The sequence below is a fragment of the Anguilla rostrata genome, chromosome 7 (genome assembly GCF_018555375.3).
Source record: "Anguilla rostrata isolate EN2019 chromosome 7, ASM1855537v3, whole genome shotgun sequence".
Lineage (NCBI taxonomy): Eukaryota > Metazoa > Chordata > Actinopteri > Anguilliformes > Anguillidae > Anguilla > Anguilla rostrata.
The window spans coordinates 30,909,398-30,932,468 of NC_057939.1; the positions used below are offsets into that span (position 1 = coordinate 30,909,398).

Below are 23,071 nucleotides of genomic sequence, written 5' to 3' on the forward strand. Positions count from 1 at the left end.
CTCGAGTAGTACCTTTGCCTTTTTGGAACTGTTTACAGGACTGATAGACCTTGGTTCAATCCTCCCCTTCGACTGACGCAAATCTCTAACTTATTACACTGGCTAAAAATACAACATTTAAACTATTGCTTTTGCGTCTGTGAAATCTTTCAGGGACAGTTCCACTTTCTGCATTTTCACCATGTTTAACGTTAGCTACCTTGCTAAGGACAGGACAGACCGACTGTATAGCAGTACAGACGGCTGTCAAATTCAACTCTACAATCAGCGTTGCACTTTGGTCCAGTAGATACAGTTGAGGCCAAAAGTTTACAAACACCTAGGCTAAAGATATTCAAACTCAGTTTTTCACAACCTTGCACATTTCATGTTACCAAACATTTCTTTTGGCAAGTCCATTAGGGCATCTACTTTGTTCACATCACTGAAGGTACCATGAGCATTTGTACAAACAATTATATGCAAATATAAAAATCTGGGGACCACACAAACAGTGCATCATTCAGGAAGGAGGCACAAATTAACTCCCAGGGCTGAACAAACTCAACCAAACTCAAGACAACAACAAAGGAACTAGTGAAGGAGTTGGAGGCATCAGGTACCAAAGTATCTACATCCACCACTAAGAGAATCCTACATCGCCATAGCCTGAAAGGTTGTCGAGACTAGAATAAAAAAAGCCAGAATAAAGTTTGCAGGAGATCACCAGGACAAAGACCTAGCCTTTTGGAGGAGTGTTCGCTGGTCAGATGAAACAAAAATTGAACTGTTTGGCCATAATGTTCAGCGCTATTTATGGAGGATAATGGGTGAGGCTTTTAATCCGAAGAACACCATCCCAAATGTGAAACATGGGGGTGGCAACATCATGTTGTGAGGGTGTTTTGCTGGAAAAGGGACTGGTGAACTTCAGAAAATAGTTTGCATCATGAGGAAGGAAGATTATCTTGAAATACTGAAGCAACACCTCAAGACATCAGCTAGAATGTTAAAACATGATCGCAACTGGGTCTTCCAGCAGGACAATGATCCTAAGTATACCTCCAAAGTTGTAACAAAATGGCTTAAAGACAACAAAGTGAAAGTATTGGAGTGGCCATCAAACCAAACCTGACTGAGTTACACCAGTTCTGTCAGGAGGAATGTGCAAAAATTCCGGCAAAATATTATGAAAAGCTTGTGGAAGGCTATCCAAAGCATTTTATTCAAGTTAAGAAATTAAAAGGCAATGCCACCAAATACTAACACTAAAGTGTATGTAAACTTTTGACCCACTGAAAATCTGATATAGTACATAAAAGCTGAAATAAATGTCTCCTAGCTATTATTCTGAAATGACCTCTTATGTAAATAAAGTAGATACCCTAATTGACTTAACACAGGAAATGGTATGGTAAAATTGAGTTTGGATGTCTTTAGCCTAGGTGTATGTAAACTTTTGGTCTCAACTGTATTTTGCGGTCACACTCTGAAATTCCTGAAGTCTTTCCCTTGCTAGTTGGACCATTTCTCTGCTTCAATCTTTCTCTCCGATGAACTATCATGGCAGCCCACACTGTTAGCATTCTTTCATCTCTGTTCTAGCAGCACAGCGGTCTGGAGCCTCCACAGGGAAACCTGTCCTCCTCAGCTCCTTTGTTGGTGCTGTTGTACATAAGCAGTACAAAGTCCCAATGAATCTGGACTGCGTTTCCCAATTTCGATGTACCTTAACATTCTACAAAGGCTTCTAAGGTATACCTTTCAAAAGGAGCTCGCTTCTCTGCGAGTGTTTCCCAGGCTATACCTTAGCCTAAGGGACAGTTTCAAAGGTACGTCATAAGTTAGAGCTGTCCTTCACTGTCATGCTGAAAAGTGTATCAATCGATGCCACGCGAATCGATTGTCTCACTTGTAAAGGCTTATGCATGACATTTTAATATAATAAGTGTTGTTATAAGCATTTTACATCAATCTAATATTGCAGAAGAGGAAGCTAAGCTACTAAAGATCATCTGCTAATCTCTTTAAGAGTCAAGACGAGACCTTGTGATAGTTTCAATAAATACATATAGGCTACAAAAGATAAAATAAAGAGCATCATTCGGGACATATAAGCCATAGTCTGGGACTTCTTGGAAGCCCAGGAAAAAGGATATAGGCTACATATGGGTGAATTATTTTGTTCTTATTGAAACAAAGGTCTAATGTTCATTTGTTTTTGTCACACAATATATAGGCAACTGCAGCAGCATATCCACTGATTCCCGCGGACTTTTCTCTGCAGTGAAAAAATGATCGTAGATGAAAGGCAAAAGCGCATCTGTGGAAATTGATCATGATTAATTCTATACCGGGTATGCCTTATGAATAGGCCTACCTAGGTTAAAGTGATATGTTCATCCACCTTGATTTGCTGTTGGATAGTCTTAGGTTTAACCAAGAATATCATTATCGGGTTGTTTACTGAAAATCGTAAAACAACATGGTAAGAAAGAAATGTTCTGTGATGTTGATATTTACCCAGTGCTATTTTGTTTTATATAGGAGGTGTGAGCTAAAGGAAAGAGATGTAGATCATTTGGCTAAATTATTGTCCTGTTTGTTCATTAAAGCCATATCCTCAGTTAGCTCCACTACGTAAAAATAATATAAGCTTATTTTTTTCACTAATTGGATTAGTATTATGGATAGGTCCTGTACTTTACTACCATCATGATGGGAATAGACAAGTGAAACGACAACATTCTCATGATGTGCTATGCACAGAAACGTTCTTTGGATAATTAATTTTCATAAAGTTAATATTAAACTATCTATGTCATTTGTGCATACAGATGTAGGCTACTAGATGCGCACTGTAGTACAACTGTCGATTTGAAAAGCAAAATGTTGGCCTAATAAGGCTAAAACTGTGGCACGATGAGCGGAGCGCATCGCTAAGGGACAGCTACGAGTGCCTCCGGCCACCCTTCTAAAGGTATACCTTTCAGAAGTATACCTTAACTAAGGAGGCGCTGGGAAACAGCTCGACAACTAAAGGAAGACCTTAAGGTAGACCTTACGCGGCACGTAGCTCTAAGGAGGCTCCGGGAAACGCAGCCCTGGATCTTTGTGAGATGTGTCTGGAAACTGATCCCCTTCTCCTCCAATGCTTTTTTGATGGCTTGCGTTTCTGCACCACAGTATTTGCATCATCATGATCAAATGAAAGAATGCTCTGTGAGCTCGCTGGATTTGTAGGTCGGTGTCTGCCAGTAGGGAGAGTTTGCATTTCAGTTTGTCAACAAACTCCAGAACGAAACTGTCTTCCTCTGCATCCTCGGGCACATTATAAATACGCATGATAGATTTCCTGGACTTCCCTTCAAAATTCTTTAATGCTTCTCGCATGCCTGTCTGTTGCTCCAAAGACATAAGTACATTTTTCATTGCCATGTTCCATGTTTCAGTCTCACCAATTCGAGCCTCAGCATTGTTGAGTCTAGTGCCATGCGCTTGGATTTTTAAAATTATTTCCCAATTGAATTCTTTGAGATCTGCCATCCTTTCTGTCTTGAGTTCTTCTCTGAATGTGTTAAAGTTGTTTTTCAATTCTTTTTTGAGGTCGCGGAATTGTACATTCTCAGCTAATGTTCTCACTTCTCACTCATTACCAAGTGTTATGATGCTATTTTATACTTTACTCTGAATTTGGAAAGGTTAGTTCTGCAAACTATCAGGAGCTAGATTCTCACACAGCCATCTAATTTGCCTCCCAGGCAGAAGTCTCCACAGACTTGTTTCTAAGCTCTTGGGATGAAGAGCAGCCTAATCTCCTATGTCGCACCACCTGTGGGTACGAAAAAAATGGGAAGACACGAGAGCCGAGCAAATGTGCTATACGAATATTCATAGAAGGGAGAGAGACCATCTCACAGCCTGCAAAGCACTTAGATAAAGGCTGACAACCCCCAAGCCCCATCCCCAAGAATTTAAAGCATTTCCCTCAGGGCTAAGATTCCAGAGCCCCGTAACCAAGAGCAACAGAGTAAAAGTATTTTACTCCCAGAGGCAGTAAACTCCTTTAAAAACCTTTTAAACAGTGCAGTAAACCTGCAGTCTATCAGTTCTCAGGTGTATCAGGTGTGTTTTGCACACTTGCAGACCTGTACATGCACACCGATGTGTATTCCTTTAAAACACTTGAGCTCCACACAGGATCCACACAATGCAAGAACAGTGCTGATAGTTTATTTTTAGTATTTTGTAAATAGAAGGAAACCCCTCATTTCTAATCTCTCTCTAAATGGTGTATATATATATATATATATATATATATATATGTATGTATTCATAAAGCTGTCACATTATTAATGAATTATTAAATCAGGCATGTAACTAAAGATCCCTTTTGGAATCTCCCTCCACTGACTGCTCCAAACCCCCAAGATTAGTTTACTCTCTGGCATAAGCATGTGCCGAATGAACACACACTTTTAGATAAAGTTCTTATATAGTAAATAAACAGCTCAGTCCATCTACACTCAAACCAAAAACACTACTTCAACATATCAATGTTTTACTAAATGGATGATACTGCCAACATCCAGGTCTGGGTCTAATAATTGATTTTAGGTGTGTTTGGAAAATAATCATTTGTGGAAATAATTTACTTTGTTACGGCAGCTGGTCAAAGCTATGAGTCAGACTGTAAACACACATTCAACAACCTCCAGTGGAGCTGTGTCTCTGAGTCCATCTCTCATTTCCACACTCTCGTTGTTCCTGCTCCTCCATCTCACCTCATCTTTCAATCCCTCATTCGTCCCCTTCTTTCTATCTCTTACCCATCACCATCCAGATATACTTGGGTGTCACTCCAAATGGGAACCACTAGGCCAATGGTGCAGTGATCACTGAGAGAAAGAGATAGAGTGACGAAGGGGTGAAAAGAGGGGAAAAGAAAGGGAGAGAGAAAAAGAGGGAGATTAAGGGGGAAAATGGAAAAAGAGACAGTCATTTAACTCTGTTAACAGTATCAATTAGTTGTAAAATTATATAAAATGACTTAAACTACTGTGAAAAACCACAAAGCCAAAGGCACCTTACTGCAACCATTACTGTGTTCAGATTGGCTGAAACTCTCCCTGTCTGTTAAGTGTACAAGTGTCTGTAATTGACCACCCTGGGGAGGGGGGGGGGGGTGTGGGTATGTATCGACCACCTCAAATGCTAACATATTTATTTCATATTTATTCGAGAGGACTTGCCATTACTTATTAAAATGCAAGTCCTGTAAAAATACACATGATACAGTGCCTTCTGAAAGTATTCAGACCCCTTCACCTTTTCCACATTTTGTTACCTTACAGCCTTATTATGAAATGATTAAATTAATTTTCATTCTCATCAATCAACACACAATACCCCATAATCACAAAGCAAAAACTGGTTTTTAGAAATTTTTGCAAATTTATTAAAAATGAAAAACTTAATTATCACATTTACATAAGTATTCAGGGCTGCGGTGTTTCAATGTACCTTAACATTCTACAAAGGTTTCTAAGGTATACCTTTCAAAAGGAGCTCGCTTCTCTGCGAGTGTTTCCCAGGCTATACCTTAGCAGTTGCCTAAGGGACAGTTTCAAAGGTACGTCGTAAGTTGGAGCTGTCCTTCACTGTCATGCTGACAAGCGTGTCAATCGATGCCACGCGAATCGATTGTCTCACTTGGAAAGGCTTATGAATGAATGACGTTTTAATATAACAAGTGTTGTCATAATCATTTTACACCAATCTAATATTGCAGAAGAGGAAGCTAAGGTACTAAAGATCATCTGCTAATCTCTTTAAGAGTCAAGACGAGACCTTGTGATAGTTTCAATAAATACAAAGGCTACAAAAGATAAAATAAAGAGCGTCAATCGGGACATATGAGCCATAGTCTGGGACTTCTTGGAAGCCCAGGAAAAAGGATATAGGCTACATATGGGTGAACTATTTTGTTCTTATTGAAACAAAGGTCTAATGTTCATTTGTTTTTGTCACACAATATATAGGCAACTGTAGCAGCATATCCACTGATTCCCGCTGCCTTTTCTCTACAGTGCAAAAATGATCGTAGATGAAAGGCAAAGCGCGTCTGTGGAAATTGATCATGATGAATTCTTACCGGGTATGCTAGGCCTATCTGTTAAAGTGATGTTCTGATGTTCATCCACCTTGATTTGCTGTTGGATAGTCTTAAGTTTAACCAAGAATATCAGTATTGCGTTGTTTACTGAAAATCGTAAAACAACATGGTAAGAAAGAAATGTTCTGTGATGTTGATATTTACCCAGTGCTATTTTGTTTTATATAGGAGGTGTGAGCTAAAGGAAAGGGATGTAGATCATTTGGTTAAATGATTGTCCTGTTTGTTCGTTATGAGCCAACGTACCTGTATGTGTGTTTATGGCTAGGCCAATCAATGTGCTCTAGTTCCGTCTAGTTTGGTCATGCAAGTAGACTCACTCAATGTCGGCTTTGCTCACACAGGTTTTATATTCTTAATAAACCGGCGGTTTGTTTCAAGTCAGTTTGATCATTGACTCACAAACAAACAAACAAATTTCTACAGGGTATGCAGTCAGAAAAGCCATATCCTCAGTTAACTCCACTACGTAAAAGGCTATAAGCTTATTTTTTTCACCATTTTGATTAGTATTATGGATAGGCCCTGTACTTTATTACCACCGTGATGGGAATAGACAGGTGAAACGACAACATTCTCATGATGTGCTATGCACAGCGACGTTCTTTGGATAATTAATATTCATAAAGTTAATATTAAACTATCTATGTCATTTGTGCATACAGATGTAGGCTACTAGATGTGCACTGTAGTACAACTGTCGATTTGAAAAAATGTTGGCCTAATAAGGCTAAAACTTTGATAGGATGAGCGGAGCACATCGCTAAGGGACAGCTATGAGTGCCTCAGACCACCCTTCTAAAGGTATACCTTTCAGAAAGTATACCTTAGCGAAAGAAGCTCTGGGAAATAGCTCGACAACTAAAGGAAGACCTTAAGGTAGACCTTACGACGCATGTAGCGCTAAGGAGGCTCTGGGAAACGCAGCCCAGACCCTTTACTCAGTACTTTGTTGAGGCGCCTTTGGCAGCGATTACAGCCTTGAGTCTTAGTGGGTATGACGCTGCAAGCTTGGCACACCTATATTTGGAGTATTTCTCCCATTCTCCTCTGCAGAGCCTCTCAAGCTCTGTCGGATTGGATTGGGGAGCGTTGCTGCAGAGCTATTTTCAGGTCGGTCCAGAGATGTTCGATCGGGTTCAAGTCCGGGCTCTGGCTGGGCCACTCAAGGACATTCACAGATTTGTCCCAAAGCCACTCTTGCATTGTCTTGGCTGTGTGCTTAGGGTCATTGTCCTGTTGGAAGGTGAACCTTTGCCCGAGTCCTAGGTCCTGAGCACTCTGGTAGACGTTTTCATCAAGGATATCGCTGTTCTTTGCTCCTTTCACCTTTCCCTCGATCCTGACTAGTCTCCCAGTTTCTGCTGCTGAAAAACATCCCAACAGCATGATGCTGCCACCACCATGCTTCACTGTAGGGATGGTATTGGCCAGGTGATGAGTGATGCCTAGTTTCTTCCCGACATGACGCTTGGCATTCTGGCCAAAGAGTTCAATCTTGGTTTCATCACACCTGAGAATCTTGTTTCTCATGGTCTGAGAGTCCTTTAGGTGCCTTTTGGCAAACTGCAAGTGGGCTTTTTACAGAGAAGTGGCTTCCATCTGGCCACTCTACCATAAAGGCCTGATTGGTGGAGTGCTGCAGAGATGGCTGTCCTTCTATATGGTTCTCCCATCTCCACAGAGGAACTCTGGAGCTCTGTCAGAGTGGCCATCGGGTTCTTAGTCACCTCCCTGACTAAGGCCCTTCTCTCCCGATCGCTCTGTTTGGCCAGGCAGCCAGATCTAGGAAGAGTCCTGGTGGTTCCAAACTTCTTCCATTTAAGAATGATGGAGGCCACTGTGTTCTTTGGGACCTTCAATGCTGCAGAAATGTACCCTTCCCCAGATATGTACCCTGACACAATCCTGTCTCAGACGTCTACGGACAATTCCTTTAACTTGATGGCTTGGTTCTTGCTCTGACATGCACTGTCAACTGTGAGACCTTATATAGACAGGTGTGTGCCTTTCCAAATCATGTCCAATCAATTTAATTCACCACAGGTGGACTCCGATCAAGTTGTAGAAACATCTCAAGTATGATCATTGGAAACAGGGTGCACCTGAGCTCAATTTTGAGTGTCATAGCAAAGGGTCTGAATACTTATGTAAATGTGATATTTAAGTTTTTTATTTTGAATAAATTTGCAAAAAAATGTAAAAACCTGTTTTCACTTTATCATTATAGGGTATTGTGTGTAGATTGATGAGAATAAAAATGAATTTAATCAATTTTAGAATAACACTGTAATGCAACAAAATGTGGAAAAAATGTAGGGGTCTGAATACTTTCCAAAGGCACTGTAAACGAACGAGATGAAAAAATCAACATCATGTATATACATTTCATTTCATAATATTAATATGGCCCCTCTAACAATATCAACTCTTAGACTTGGAACATGAACATTCCTTAAGTACAACTGCATGAACATCACTTCAGTTTCCAACATAGCTTTCCTAATGGCCATTTGTCTTCCTGTGACTTGTATTGCAAATGAGAATATGTATGGATTGCTAAAAATGCTGATAGGGACCACCGTTTCTCATATTAACCTTAACCCTTTTGCGCAGATGCAAAATCTGGACAATGCTCACCCATATATGGGGTGTTCTATTTATAACTCCAGAGCATCACAGTGACTTGGAAAATGGTTCAACTGGAGCAACAGTGGTACAATTTACAATACTAACTTAGATTAGATGACATTAATAATTTAGGTAGAAATAAAATGCAACAAAATGCAATTACTTTGGCGATAATGCAAAAATGAAGTTGTTCGTTTTGAAATTAAATACTGAGAGATCACATTCAGATGGGTGACAAATTAAAGGAAAAACCAACATAAAGTAGTGAGCTGCTGGGCCACCATGAGCCACCAGAGAACAGCTTCAATGCGCCTTGGCATACTTCAGATTCTACAAGTCTCTAGAACTCTACTGGGATGGAACACCATTCTTCCAAAATGTTTTTTTTTTGTTGTTTTAGGTAATTATTTTTGCTCGGAACCTGTGAGGGGGAAGGGTGAAGGTGTTTCTTCATTTGTTTTCGTGTTGGTGTGGGTGCACTCTCTCTCTCTCTCCATGCAGCAAGTAATGGTGTAAACCCGAAACTGCCGCATCTCACTCCCAGGGGTGTCACAGCGTGTGACACTGTGCATTTCAGAATTTCCCTGAATTTCGGCAGTTTCACAATGCGAGTGTAAAGAATGCAGTTGCACACACCTGTCTTTGCTGGGAAAGTCCACACCCAACAAAATGCTCTCATATTTATTGCACAGAGTCGAAATGATCAGGAGGTACCTGACCCTGACCAGGCTTACTGACTCCAAACGCACGGCCTAAGAGAGAGAGGGGGGGAGTGAACAGAGAGAAAGAATGAGAAATCATTCATGTATCTGAACATTTTCAAATGTATTTCCTGCTAATAAAGCACTGTGAATTAGAATTGAGTGATGGAGATGGAGGGATGGGGAGAATGAATTGGGTTGGATGACAAAACATTGACCATGAAGCAGAATAAAAAGAGAGACAGGACAACAGCAGTACGGGTTACCTGCCAGCACTCCCAAAGTAATATCCGTTATGTCATAAAGAGCATATAATCACTGAAACACTGAACGCTAAAAAGAGTGAAACTTTCAGAAAAGTTCTCACCATTTTGAGGGTGTCCTCGGGCCGTAGCAGAGACACCATGGCGTGGAGGTGCCTGTGCTGCACATCGGACTGCCCTCCCACTGATGGTGAGGGCTTGCATACAGTGAGCACGGTGTCATCGCCTGTCTGTTCCCCCTCTTCCAGCAAGAGCACCACACCTTTCACCAAAGCAAAACTCTCCCTGCAAACACAGTCAAGGAACACAACACAATCCTTTACAATTAATCACAGACAGCCGTGATCATGGTGATTACTGCTAAATAAAGAGGCTCTTTTCAATCAATCGAGGTCTGCCATCTTTAACCTCTTAGCGTGATCCCCCTAGTGGTCAGCATGCCGACATGCCTAGACTGCTCAACTTAGACATTCATTGCTCCTGCAACCAAAGTATGAGTTAAAAACAGAAATGCTTTGTTTCAGTTTCATTAGTAGACGATACACGACAACTATGGCGAATATGGAGTTTCGCAGCACCAACACTGTCGCTCTGGTCATTCATTTAACAAGCACCCCCTCCCTGCAGTCTCATCTACAACTACACCCCCACCCATGACATAACGGACAATATTTTGTATGTAGGCATTCATAAAAATATTCTTTCACCACTCAAAAATCATATTCCGTCATAGCAACAAGATAAACCTGACAATAGCCCTAAGATATGCCAATACAGCAGTGAAAACGCTGCTCACTGAATAACAAAATAAACAAGACAAAGTTTTCAAAAATTATACCATGTCATTCTACAGTCAATATCTGGGACTAAATATTGAATAAATATACAACCTTACCATTGGTTTTACACGTAGTCCCTTTTGAGACTGAGTGGTCAAATATTGTCTGAAACAATCTGTTTGTAAAATATACGTGCATTTGGGACGCCTGGGTACCTTCCAAAATAGCTGTGCGTAATACCATGCATATTGTTTACGGCATTGTCAACCTATTTAGTAAAGTCTGGCTTGACTGACAATTCATTTATTCAGTAGGTAAGAGTACAAGCATTCTAGCGATCTATAACAAGTCTAATTGTGCTTTTGGAATAGCGTTTTATAGTTCAGCGTAACCGAAAGTTTATGATTTTCTCATCATCGCATTCACTTATGCATTTACTGTGTGGTAGCAGTAAAAGACACTGCACCTGACGAAATGTTGTCAACAATTTTTCGTAATTTATTGGAAAACACTATTATTATTGAGGACTTCTAAGCATAGCTAGCCATATGTTTGCGGACAGACCAAGCTGACATTGTTTTCTGGAGTAAGACAGAAGCAGAGAAAACTGTATCATTGATTCAGGGGCGAGCGACCAACGAGCTGATTGGTATCTTGCATGGCAGCCTTTCACCGTTGGTGTATGAGTGTGTGTGTGAATGGGTGAATGGGATGCATCAATAGTAAAGCACATTGGATAAAAGTGCTATATAAATGCAGTCCATTGATTCATTGTCTCTGTCTCTATCTACTGAACACAGATAAGATAATATAATAAGATTTAATCATATATTATTTGCTTATTATATTATTATATTTACTGCTCAAAATATTTCGGTTATATACGTTATTTTTAAATTGAGTGTTTTTAAATAGGTTAGTGGTATTTTATAATGAGGATATTTCACAATGTAATGTAAGCGTTGGTAGTTTAGTGTTGGACGGTTGAAAATAGTTTTCATGCCATCCCATCCCCATACATCCCCAAGAAAACATACAAGAGTACAGAGTAGAGAAATACATATGAGAGTTAATTATTACACATTTAGGTACTGTACCATATTGTGTGACAATATTTTTGCATTATTTTTTAATCTGATATCAATGTTTCATCTTAAACCTTCATAAGGGGCTCATTTATACGCTTTATAATGGACAAAAAGCATTTTATTCATTTTTGGAGAGATTCTGGATATGTTTCTGGACCCCTAGATATATTACACCGCTGTACTGATGGAAAGCTTGTAATTCCCACTTGAAAATGATGCAACAGTGAGTTTCTTGAGTCAAAACGGTTGATTTGTAGTGAAATATGTCAATATGTTGTGATTTATAGCAATGTATAATTTAGACATTTTGGATAGATTTGGAGACGCTGGGTACACTGCTTAGTTTTTGCTTCATAGATCTTTAGTAGTTCTACATATCCACCCTTAGATTTTATGAACTTGTGGTCAAGAAGTTTTTGATCCAAGACATGTATAGTTTAATATGCTGTATATATGCACTCTCTCGATATTTCATTGCAAACTAAAAAAGAGCAAATTCATTTTTGCAGATTTTTTGCCTAGACAATTGCATTTGTGGCACTTCATTTCTTCCAAAATTATGAATATAAACTAATCTAAGTTAGTACTATAAATGGTACAAATGTCTTGCTTCATTTAAGCCATTTTTTAAGTTTCTGAGGTGTTCACATCTGGAGTTATAGAGCTTTAAATGGGGTACCCCCTAAATGGGCAAGGATTGGCCAGATTTGGCATGTGCACTAAGGGGTTCCAACCTGTTAAATGACCTAGTAGTAGCTAGGAGCGGTTTGAAGGAACTAAGAGGCTCCCGAAGGATGCTTGAGCAAGGAAACACGAGTGCATTCTTTGTAGAAGTATTATTTTGAAGTGCGTGACATTTAAATGATTGACCTATGGATCCACCTCTCCTGATCTGATACTAGACTGAGCATGGATGTATCATTTGCCTAATTCACATTTCCTCTATTCCTCATTTCCTCAAATCCTTTCCTTGCATCCTCATTTGTGAAGCTGAGTGAGGTAAGGATGCAAAGCAATTGGAAAGAGTCCAAGGATGGATAAAATAATGATTGGAAAGAGCCACTAATATTGTAGGAGAAAAGCAAAATGGCTTCAAACTCAAAGGATACATTGATGTATGTAAGCGCAGAATTGTTTTCACATTTCTGTGTAACATCGTCATGCTCATGCCCATAGAGATTGAAAGCCCATTCCACAGAATCTGACACTATCCAAACTACAGAAAGCAGAGACAGTGGTGAACTTACCATAAATTTCCCCAATTATACAAGATATTTAGCCTAAATTGCGTGTATTTAGGTTGGTTATTATCACACACAGCATCCTACCTAGATTGCCTACAATTTATGTTTTCTGGCTCATATCCTACAGACAAACTCAGCTATTTAAAACGGGAAATCAAGTTCAGTTATTTGCTTGTACATGAATGTTAGTTAAATGAACACGACTCTAACATACAGTTGGGGCTAAACTCAATTTTTCACAACTCCACACATTTCATGTTACCATACATTTCCTGTGTGAAGTCAATTAGGGTATCTACTTTATTTCCATAAGAGGTCATTTCAAAATAATAGCTAAGAGACAGATTTATTTCAACTTTTATGTACTATATCAGATTTTCAGCAGGTCAAATGTTTACATACACTTTGTTAGTATTTGGTGGCATTGCCTTTCAATTGCTTAATTTGAATCAAATGCTTGGGGTTACCTTTCACAAGCTTCTCACAATACTTTTCCAGAATTTTTGCCCATTCCACCTGACAACTTAGTCAGGTTTGTGGGCCTCCTTGCTCAGACATGCTTATTCAGTTCAGTCCACACATTTTCTATGGGATTCAGGTCAGGGCTTTGTGATGGCCACTCCAATACCTTCACTTTGTTGTTGCGACCCAGTTTTAACTTTCTAGCTGATATCTTGAGGCGTTGCTTCAGTATGTATAAATAATCCTCCTTCCTCATGATGCCATCCATTTTCTGAAGTGCACAATTTTCCAGCAAAACACCCCCACAAGATGATGCATGCTTCACAGTTGGGATGGTATCCTTCAGATTAAAAGCCTCACCCTTTTTCCTCCATACATAGCGCTGATCATTATGGTCAAACAGTTCAATTTTTGTTTCATCCGACCAGAGAACACACCTACAAAAGGCTAGGTCTTTGTCCTGATGAACACCTGCAAACTTCATTCTGGCTTTTTTATGCCAATCTTTGAGTAGGGGCTTCTTCCTTGCACCACAGCCTTTCAGGCCATGGCGATGTAGGATTCTCTTAATGGTGGATGTAGATACTTTAGTACCTGATGCCTCCAACTCCTTCACCAGTTCCATTGTTGTTGTCTTGGGGTTCAGTTGAACCTTTCAGACCAAAGTTCATTCAGCCCAAGGAGTTAATTTGTGCCTCTTTCCTGAACGATGCAGTGTCTGTGTGGTCCCAAGATTTTTATATTTGCATACAATTGTTTGTACAGATGCTCACGGTACCTTCAGTTGTTTGGAAATTGCTCTTAAGGAGGAACCGTCTTGGCTGAGTTGCGTGGATTTTCCCATCGTATCAAGGGCAAAAAGGCAGTGGCTCTAAAGGTAGGCCCTTAAATACAGCCGCTGGTGCCAGTTAACTCCCAAATTAACTCCTAAGTATGAAAATTAGCCAATCAGAAGCTTCTATAAAGTCATTACATCAATTTCTGTAATCTTCCAGACTGTTTAAAGAGACAGTCAACTTGGTGCGATTAGGCCTGGCTCACAGTTGGATTTCCAACTGATCCCAAAGTTGTTGGATGAGGTTGAGGTCAGGGCTCAGTGCAGGCCATTCAAGTTCTTCCACATCGTTCTCAACAAAACCATTTCTATATGAACCTCGCTGTGTGTCCGGGGGCATTGTCATGTTGAAACAGGAAAGAAACTTTCCCAAACTGTTGGGGAAGCACAGAATCGTCTAGAATGTCATTGTACGCTGTACCATTAAGATTTGCCTTCACTGGAACTAAAGGGCCTTGCCCAAACCATGAAACAGTCCCAGACCAAGGGGTGTCCAGATACTTTTGCTCATATAGTGTGTAATTTCATTTTTAATGTTAAGCCACTGTGGATTCTCAGTGGATTTGTTAGTGCAAGCGATGCCAATTCTTCTCTCTCAACATGAATAATGTTGACATTACTGTCCGTTTATGTTTGTGTCAATTGTTGGATGTGAGTAATGCAGTTTATAAAGCCTGAATTTCAGTTACTTACATCTTGTAAATGCCTGGAGTTGATTCAATTATTTGCACTGCTGTGAGTGATTTGAGAGTTGCGTCTCTTCCGACAGGATTATCCCCTGTCATTTCCCTACATCAAAGCAATTCTAACGTGGTTATTTTGTCATGGTGCTGTATTACCCATGCCAAGTTATTCAGTGCTAACACAGTGTGATATTGACTGCTCACTGTGTTTTATCATCAATAGAGGGAGGTTCTTTTTCTAAACCGAGGTGAGTGGTGATGGGGTGGGAGGCTTCATGTAGGCAGTAGTGATTAATACAACAGTCAAAAGCCATGTATATCTCAGACTGATTGCTGTACAAATAAGAACAACTCTTCACTTTACCCATGTTTATTATTATGTTTGAAAACATGGTCACAAATATAATAGGTTTTGAGACTAAGGCTAATAGGTTGGTTTCAATGTTTTCAAAGTGGGAGCAAAGGAAAAAAATTGGTTTTTCATTTCGTTCTGACGGCTTCAGGAAAATTATGCTGCAGGAGGAACAAAACAGAAAGAAAACATTTTGTTTTCAAGCCTTGCTACAGGCCACTCAGTGCCACAGGAGAGCCAGTTATCTTTGATAAAACTGACAAACTTGGTAACTGGTAACCCGTGAACGGCAAACACCTTTACACCGTTTTTTATCGACTGAGCACCACAGCAACCCATATTCAGCACAAAATAATCATGAAAAACAACCAAAAAAACAGTTGTGGCTCAATGACCACTTAGACTATAAAGGAAAGCATTCCTCATTCCTGAATACAATGGTATTAATTTATCTCATTTCAGAGAGTCATAAGTGACATCGCAATGACGTACCGTTTCTGTAGTCGCCCTCTCCTCGGAACACTTTCATCCTACAAGAAATCAGGAAAAATATGAGGTAACCTTAAATGATTACATCTAATATATGAAATCATAAATAGTTACAATATTAAAACAGAGAAATAAAGAAAGAGAGAAAGTAAAAGAGCCATAGAACAAACCCACATCCTCAAAATCACCATTTTGTACTCCCAAAATTAAGGAGTCCCAGAGTAGTGGTGCCGTTAACGCAGGATTCTGCATTTTGTACGCAGAAAAAGCCTAAAGAAAAAGCACTGCATTCCATAAAAGCAGATTTTCCAAGGTTTTTTATGATTACAATAGAAGATGACCCAATCTGATATAACCACAACAAAATAATTGTTTCCTGTTTCTTTGAGCCAATCAGTGTCTGACATTGTGTTGTTTATGGGATCATTCACACAGCGTAGAATTGTGAGATTCAAGAGCAAGTGCCTAATTTGAACGGAAAGTTGAAAATGACATGTCAAGCTCCACTACATGGCCAAACGTATGTGGATATCTGCCATCCAGGATCTCATCTATAATTATGGGCATTCATATGGAGTTGGTCCACCCTTTGCTGCTATAACAACCTTCACTCTTCTTGGGAAGGCTTTATACTAGATGTTGGAGAATTGCTGCTGGGATTTGTTTCCTTTCAGCCAGAAGAGCATTAGTTAGTTTGGGCACTGATTGAGTGATTAGGCCTGGTTCGCAGTTGGCTTTCCAATTGATGCTAAAGGTGTTGGATGGGGTTGAGGTCAGGGCTCTGTGTAGGCCAGTCAAGTTCTTCCTCATCGTTCTCAACAAAACCATTTCTATATGGACCTCACTGTGCGCCTGGGGACATTGTCGTGTTGAAACAAGAAATAACCTTCCCCAAACTGTTCAGGAAGCACATAATCTTCTAAAGTGGGATTGTAGCATTAAGAATTGCCTTTACTGGAAATAAATGGGTGAGCCCAAACCATGCAGAACAGCCCAAGATCAAGGGTGCCCTGGTACTTTTTTGTCATATAGTGTAGCTTGCTCACCATGAGTAAATTAAAACAGATATTGCTATGCTTTTAATAATAATATTAGCCTGTGTGGCAAAAATTCCTTTTTTATCAGAACACCAAAGTCATTTATTTTAGCTTCCCACTCATCCAGCTATTTCATCCCACCTCTGTTACAAGTGTCATAATACATTTATGAATGACATTTATTGTGTTATTATTGTGAGTTAGTAAAAATTCACAACAGGGCCAAAAGTATGTGGACTCCCCTTCTAATTAGTGGGATTGGCTACTTCAGCCACACCAGCCACACCCATTGCTAACAGGTCCAGAAAATTAAGAATACAGCCATGCAATCTCCATAGACAAACATTGACTATAGAATGAGTCGTACTGAAGAGTTCAGTGACTTTCAATGTGGCACTGTTATAGGATGCCACCAACAAGTCAGATTTCTGCCCTGCTGGAGCTGCCCTGGTCAACTGTAAGTGCTGTGATTTCGAAGTGGAAACAGCTCAGCCGTGAAGCAGTAGTCAAACAAGCTCACAGAACAGGACCGCCGAGTGCTGAAGCACGTAGTGCGTAAAGATCATTTGTCCTCGGTTGCAACACTCACTACAGAGTTCCAGACTGCTGCTGGAAGCAACATCAGCACAAGAACTGTTCGTTGGGAGCTTCATGAAATGGGTTTCCATAGCCGAGCAAACGCACACTAGCCTAAGATCAGCATGCGCAATGCCAAACGTCAGCTGGAGTGGTGTAAAGCACACTGCCATTGGACTCTGGAGCAGTGGAAGTGCATTCTCTGTGCTGAATCATGTTTCACTATCTGGCAATCTGATGGACAAATCTGGGTATCATTTTCAGGTGTCCACATACTTTTGGCCACGTAGTGTAGTTATTTTTTATCAGAAGGTAAGTGAATTAGTGTAAAACGCATATTTTTAAATGTCCTGCTTTCCAAACACGCAGCATTCCATGGGCCATACTCATATTTCCATGTTTTAGTAACAGCACATGGTTTACGTTTTAGAAAAAGTATGGCTTGCCAATATTATGATCACTGCAATTTATAAGAAATTTCAATACATTAGCTAACAAATCACTTGGTATTGCCTGTCAAGAATATACCTAAACCAATTGGACTCCTCTGTACTGAAGGGCTGTAAGTCTTTCACTACAAACTTGGTGACAGCCCTGTGACATTTTTCAGTTCTCTCCTGTGTCATTCCTTGTCTAGGACTGGATTGCTTTGCTGGATTGCTCTTGCTCCACTGATTGTGCCCGGTATGTACTTCCCTTTTTTGTGGAGACAGGGAGTGTGAAAGAGTCGGTGTTAGGAAAAGTTTGTTAGTTGGAGGATGGTATTGTGGTTTCAAATATGTATTTGCCATTAGTTCGAGTTTTTAAAACCCATACTATAAGCAAGGTTAGATGGTTTTGCTCCTGAGGTGAAAACCTTTGTTGCCATTAGGGGACAGAGAGGGAATTTTCCACTTTTTTACTTCGTTAAGCACTCGGCTAGAAGACGGTAAGCTAATTGGTCACCTTCTTGCTGACATGTTTTTTGTGGTTTTTTGCTGTCAGGAGCAAATCTAGCTGTCATTAAACAGTTTGTCTCCATTGTTAAGTTGCTAAAGTTAACTGTAGTTTATGCAATTTCTGTATAAATTTTGGTTCTATTTTGTCCTCAGATATAAATAAAACATTACCTTGATAGTATAAGTGTTGTTTTTTCTTCCAGTTATTGCCTCTTAAAAAACAAGCTAGTAAAAGCTAGCTAAGATATTAGTTGATTATGACCAGGGTGTAAAATTAACACCCACCACCCGCCAAATGCAGGTGATTTTGCGGAGTGGCTGATAAATTAGTGAGGCTCACACACCACAGTGGCGGATGCCCAAACTTTGTGTGTACTGTGTTATCGCGTTATTTACATGGCAGTAACCTGGCAACCCATCTCGTGTCACGGCCCCGAGACAATATTTCAATGAGAAGTGGCGACATGATCAGGTGTTCGAGGGGTCTAACAAAAAGTATTCCTCCCGACTGGTGAGCTGAAAACTTTCCATTAAACTAATCATTGATATCATATTGTTTAATTAATTTTCAGTGATTAACAAGCATGCAAACTATCTGACTAATCAATTGGAAAGTGACACTCAGATTCTTTGCATTGTGTTAGGGAGATTAAATGATAAATGTGATTTAGAAAAATTTGTTTTAATCACTAAGCAGTGGCAGAAACTTCCCCTGATTTTCCTTGAGTATCAATACAATTAATCCAAAAAATAGGCTACTCAATACTACCATATATAGCCAGCTCTCCCCAAATAGGCAGTTTTACCGAGTAGCCTAGGCCTTGTAGCCTACATTTATTTTCATTTGCAGTACGAAATTGTGCACATTTTGAATCAACATTATTTGCGGATACATGCACTTCCTTCTCCACACTCGTATTCATGGCAAATATCTGCAATGCGTAGATAGTAAACAATCTTGAAGTTCAGGTTTTGTTTTTGCTGGTTATTCTGTTCTGCTACCTCAGGACGCCTAGCACCTCCCCCTCTTCGCACCTGCACTTCCAGAACACGTCTCCTGTCTGTTCTGGCCCCACGATGGTGGAATGACCTCCCTGTGGAGGTCGGAACAGCTGAGACACTGACCCATTTCAAACGACGACTGAAGACTCAGCTCTTCAGGCTGCACCTCTCCCCATCCCTCCCTACCCCCCTGTAAATGACTGTAAGCTTAGGGTTGTAACTAGGCAGCTGTTTCTATGCGGTTGTTCCCTGCACTTGGACCGGTACTTCTCTCTAGGGGTTTCGTCATACTTGTTCCTGGTTATGGTTATACACTTTGTTGTACGTCGCTCTGGATAAGAGCGTCTGCCAAATGCCTGTAATGTAATGTAAGCTAACACAGTAGATAACAGACTGGTGTATCTTGTTTGTTAAGTGTAGACTACTTGGTGATTTAAATGGATTTTTAACAGACAGATGGAATTTATGATTTAATCCCCCTAACACAGTATGAAGATGCTGTGTGTTAGGCTACTTTCCATTTGATTAGTCTGATCCTTGGCACGCTTGATAATAAAGGAAAATTAATGAAAACAGGTTGAGATCAATGATTAGTTTAAAGGGAAGTTTTGCACCCCACCAATTTTCAGCTCAGTGGCTGGTAGAAGTTGAGAATCTACCAGACACAGTGGCTAGTGCATAAAAAAGTTAATTTTACACCCTGATTATAACCCAATTGATTACGCACTTGGTCGTTCTTTTTTGTGCTATTAATTAACGGTAGATAGTTATAAGTGGCATGTTTTTCCTCTCTTTTCAGCTGCAAGCTGTTCAAAGCCACCTTGTGTGTTTTTAGTTGTAATCTAGGTGTCTTCATCTCAGCAGTAACTTACTCTACTAACGATAGGGGGTTAAAATGTGGCCAAAACTTTGTGAGGGTTGCAGCATAATTGTGAGGAAAGTGATTTCCAGAGTGAGTTAGTTTGCCACCGTTGCCAGTTCATTGAGCACCTCAAGAGAAAGGCCCTTGATCCTGAAGGCAGTTCACTGGACAGAACAGTTCACAATTGGTTGAGTACCAGGAACTGAGCAGCGTGTCCTTTTAGGAACTGGTGCGCATACCACAGCCGGGAAGGAGGGAGACTCCAGAGCAGGGTGAGAGAGTTGGGTGACAGTAGGGCGTAAGCCAGAAAAGGGCAAGCATACAACACAGGGGCGGCATCTCCAGAGGTTGGGGTGTCCAACCGATTCCATGCCCTTGCAGGATTTGGACCAGGCACTTGACCCTAAGTGTGGGAGGACTGATGCACCTCAGGGCACCCAGATGGCCACATCTTCCAGGAAAAGGGAGTGTGTGATAGTGGGGGACAATTATTAGAGGGGTAGACAGCATAGTCTGTTCATGTTACAAGGAATCTTGTACAGTGTGTTGCCTGCTTGCTGCCCAATTGGAGATCTCCTGGAGCGTTCAGACAAGGCCTGAGCAGGGAGGGATCCAGTGGTCGTGGTTCATGTAGGGGCCAATGACATAGGTAAAGGTAAGTTTGAGGGTCTGCGGGACAAATTTGTGGAGTTAGCAGAAAAAATTAGGCGCAAAAACTCCACGGTAGTCTTTTCTTGAATACTGCTAATACCACGTGCAAGCATAGGGAAGCAAAGCTTTATTTGGAGGTTTAACACGTGGCTACAAACTTGGTGTAGGAAACGGGTACACCTGAACCGAAGAAGTATTGCTGCACTGGGCCAGCGCATGCTTAGGGTAGCACAGGACTATTTACAGGGCTACTGACAGGGCTACCTATAATAGTGAGAATACTGATAAAATCTTAATAAAGATGGTTTCGGGCAGTGGGGAGTCAGGGAGCAGGAGAAGATGTGTAGTCTGAAATGTCTGAGTTTAAAAGCTAAAAGTATAAAAAATAATTTTTGGAACCGGAGACTGTTATGAATAGCGGGGGACATAATTGGGATTATAGAGACATGGCTTGGGGAAGGGGATAGGGATGAATATAATATAGAGGGGCACAAATTAATTATGAAGGATAGATTCAGTAAGAGAGGTGGGGTGTGGCTGTCTACGTGAAAGAAAATCATAATATGAAATAAATTCTGGAAAATTGGCCAGGCTTAGCGAGGATATTTGGATTAAGCTCAGGGGAACATGAAAAGGCCCTTAATATAGATGTATGTTATTAGCTACCAGCTTCAGACAGTCATGTGAATACAATGCCCTTTCAAAATATAAAACAAGCTTAATTATAGTCTCAGGAAGGTGAAACTATAATTATGGGTGACTTCTAATTGGTTAATTAATTGGGAATTCATGACAGGACAGGAGAAAAGTGTGGATGAATTTTTAGATGCTATAGATGACCATGTTTTGGCACAGTACACTGTACATCAGTCAGTCAATAAGAGGGAAATCAATTCTGAATCTCGTGTTACGTATCCTGACAGAATTTACAGCATAGGGTCAGTGAAGCCAATCGGGACAAGTAATCGTCCTGCAGTTTGTTTGTTATATTTTGGCAAATTTAAGAGGGCGTCCTCTAGGTTTGGGGGGGGGGGGGGATTATCTGATTATTGCCATTTATGGCAGTTCCAATCCTTTCCCTGTTTTTTTTCCCCATTTCCACGATTTCCATGTTATACCAAAACAAACTTTAAAGAAATAAAACGGACACACAGTGGCCCAAACCTCGTTTTATCCCTTTAGTAATGCATGCATTTCACGTTCTTAAAGGCAAAAAATCATGATTTCTGTTAGTGATGGACCAAAGTGATTAAATCTGCAATGGTCTATCAATGCATTTTATAGATTTTTTTTGAAACTTCACAGAGTTGTTACTGCTGCTGCTGATGTTGTGTATGTTATTTTAGTCATTTTGCATGCCAGATCAATTAATTTAATTAATTAATGTTTTTTATAAACACTGCCACTTCTTCATGAACCTTACCATGATGCAGAATGACTTTAACCTATTTTCTGAGACAAATACCCAGCCTTAATTATGTCTATTATTAGGCATGCATGCTACTGCATGGTGAGCTGGTGTTAAGTGATGTTGTTATTGTATATAGGCTATTATAGTAGGTAATAAAAAATGAAAAAAACATAGTAATAATCAAGGTAACTGAAAAATTCCTCAAATGGATACAAATAATTAAAATAAATTAAATAAATTAAATAAACGTACTGTAGAAAATAAATCCTTACATGGAATTTTACTGTTATATATAATTTTGACTTGACTTTAACCTCTTAGCGTAATATCCCTAGTGGTTGGCACACCAGCGTGCCTAGATTGCTCAACTCAGACATTCATTGCTGCTGCAACCAAACTATGAATTGAAAACAGAAACTGTGTTCTAGTTTCATTAGTAGACAATGCACGGCAACTGTCCCGAATACAAAGTTTTGCAGCGCTACCATTGTCGCGCTGGCCGTTCATTTAACCAGCACCCTCTCCCTGCATTCTCATCTGCAACTACACCCCCCACGCATGACATAATGAACAATATTGTCTATCTGGGCATTCATAGAAATATTCTTTCACCACTAAAAATCGTATTCTGTCATAGCAACAAGATAAACCCAACAACAGCTCTAAGATATGACAAAACAGCAAAGAAAATGCTGCTCATTGAATAACAAAAAGAACAAGAAAATCTAAAAAGTAATTATACCATGCCATTCTACAGTCAATATCTAGGACTAAATATCGAATAAATATACAACCTTACCATTGGTTTTACACATAGAGATGTCCCTTTTGAGTTTGGGCAGTCATATGTTGTCTTGCATCATTCGTTTGTGAAATATACGCGCATTTGCAATGCCTAGGTACCTTCCAAAAT

At 40.1% G+C, this 23,071-nt stretch overlaps 1 protein-coding gene across 3 annotated transcripts in view; it reads right to left on the reverse strand.

Annotated features, from left to right (window-relative positions):
• si:ch211-203d1.3 (protein phosphatase Slingshot homolog 3) overlaps window positions 1–23,071 on the reverse strand; it is a 57,913-nt gene that overhangs the window by 19,793 nt on the left and 15,049 nt on the right. For all 3 annotated transcript variants that reach the window (XM_064344063.1, XM_064344060.1, XM_064344062.1), the window contains exons 3-6: window positions 15,685–15,722; window positions 9,854–10,034; window positions 9,422–9,537; window positions 4,809–4,877 (exon numbers count right to left, since the gene is read on the reverse strand). In XM_064344063.1, the coding sequence (XP_064200133.1) occupies window positions 4,809–4,877; window positions 9,422–9,537; window positions 9,854–10,034; window positions 15,685–15,722 (404 nt within the window). The remainder of the gene's footprint in view (window positions 1–4,808; window positions 4,878–9,421; window positions 9,538–9,853; window positions 10,035–15,684; window positions 15,723–23,071) is intronic.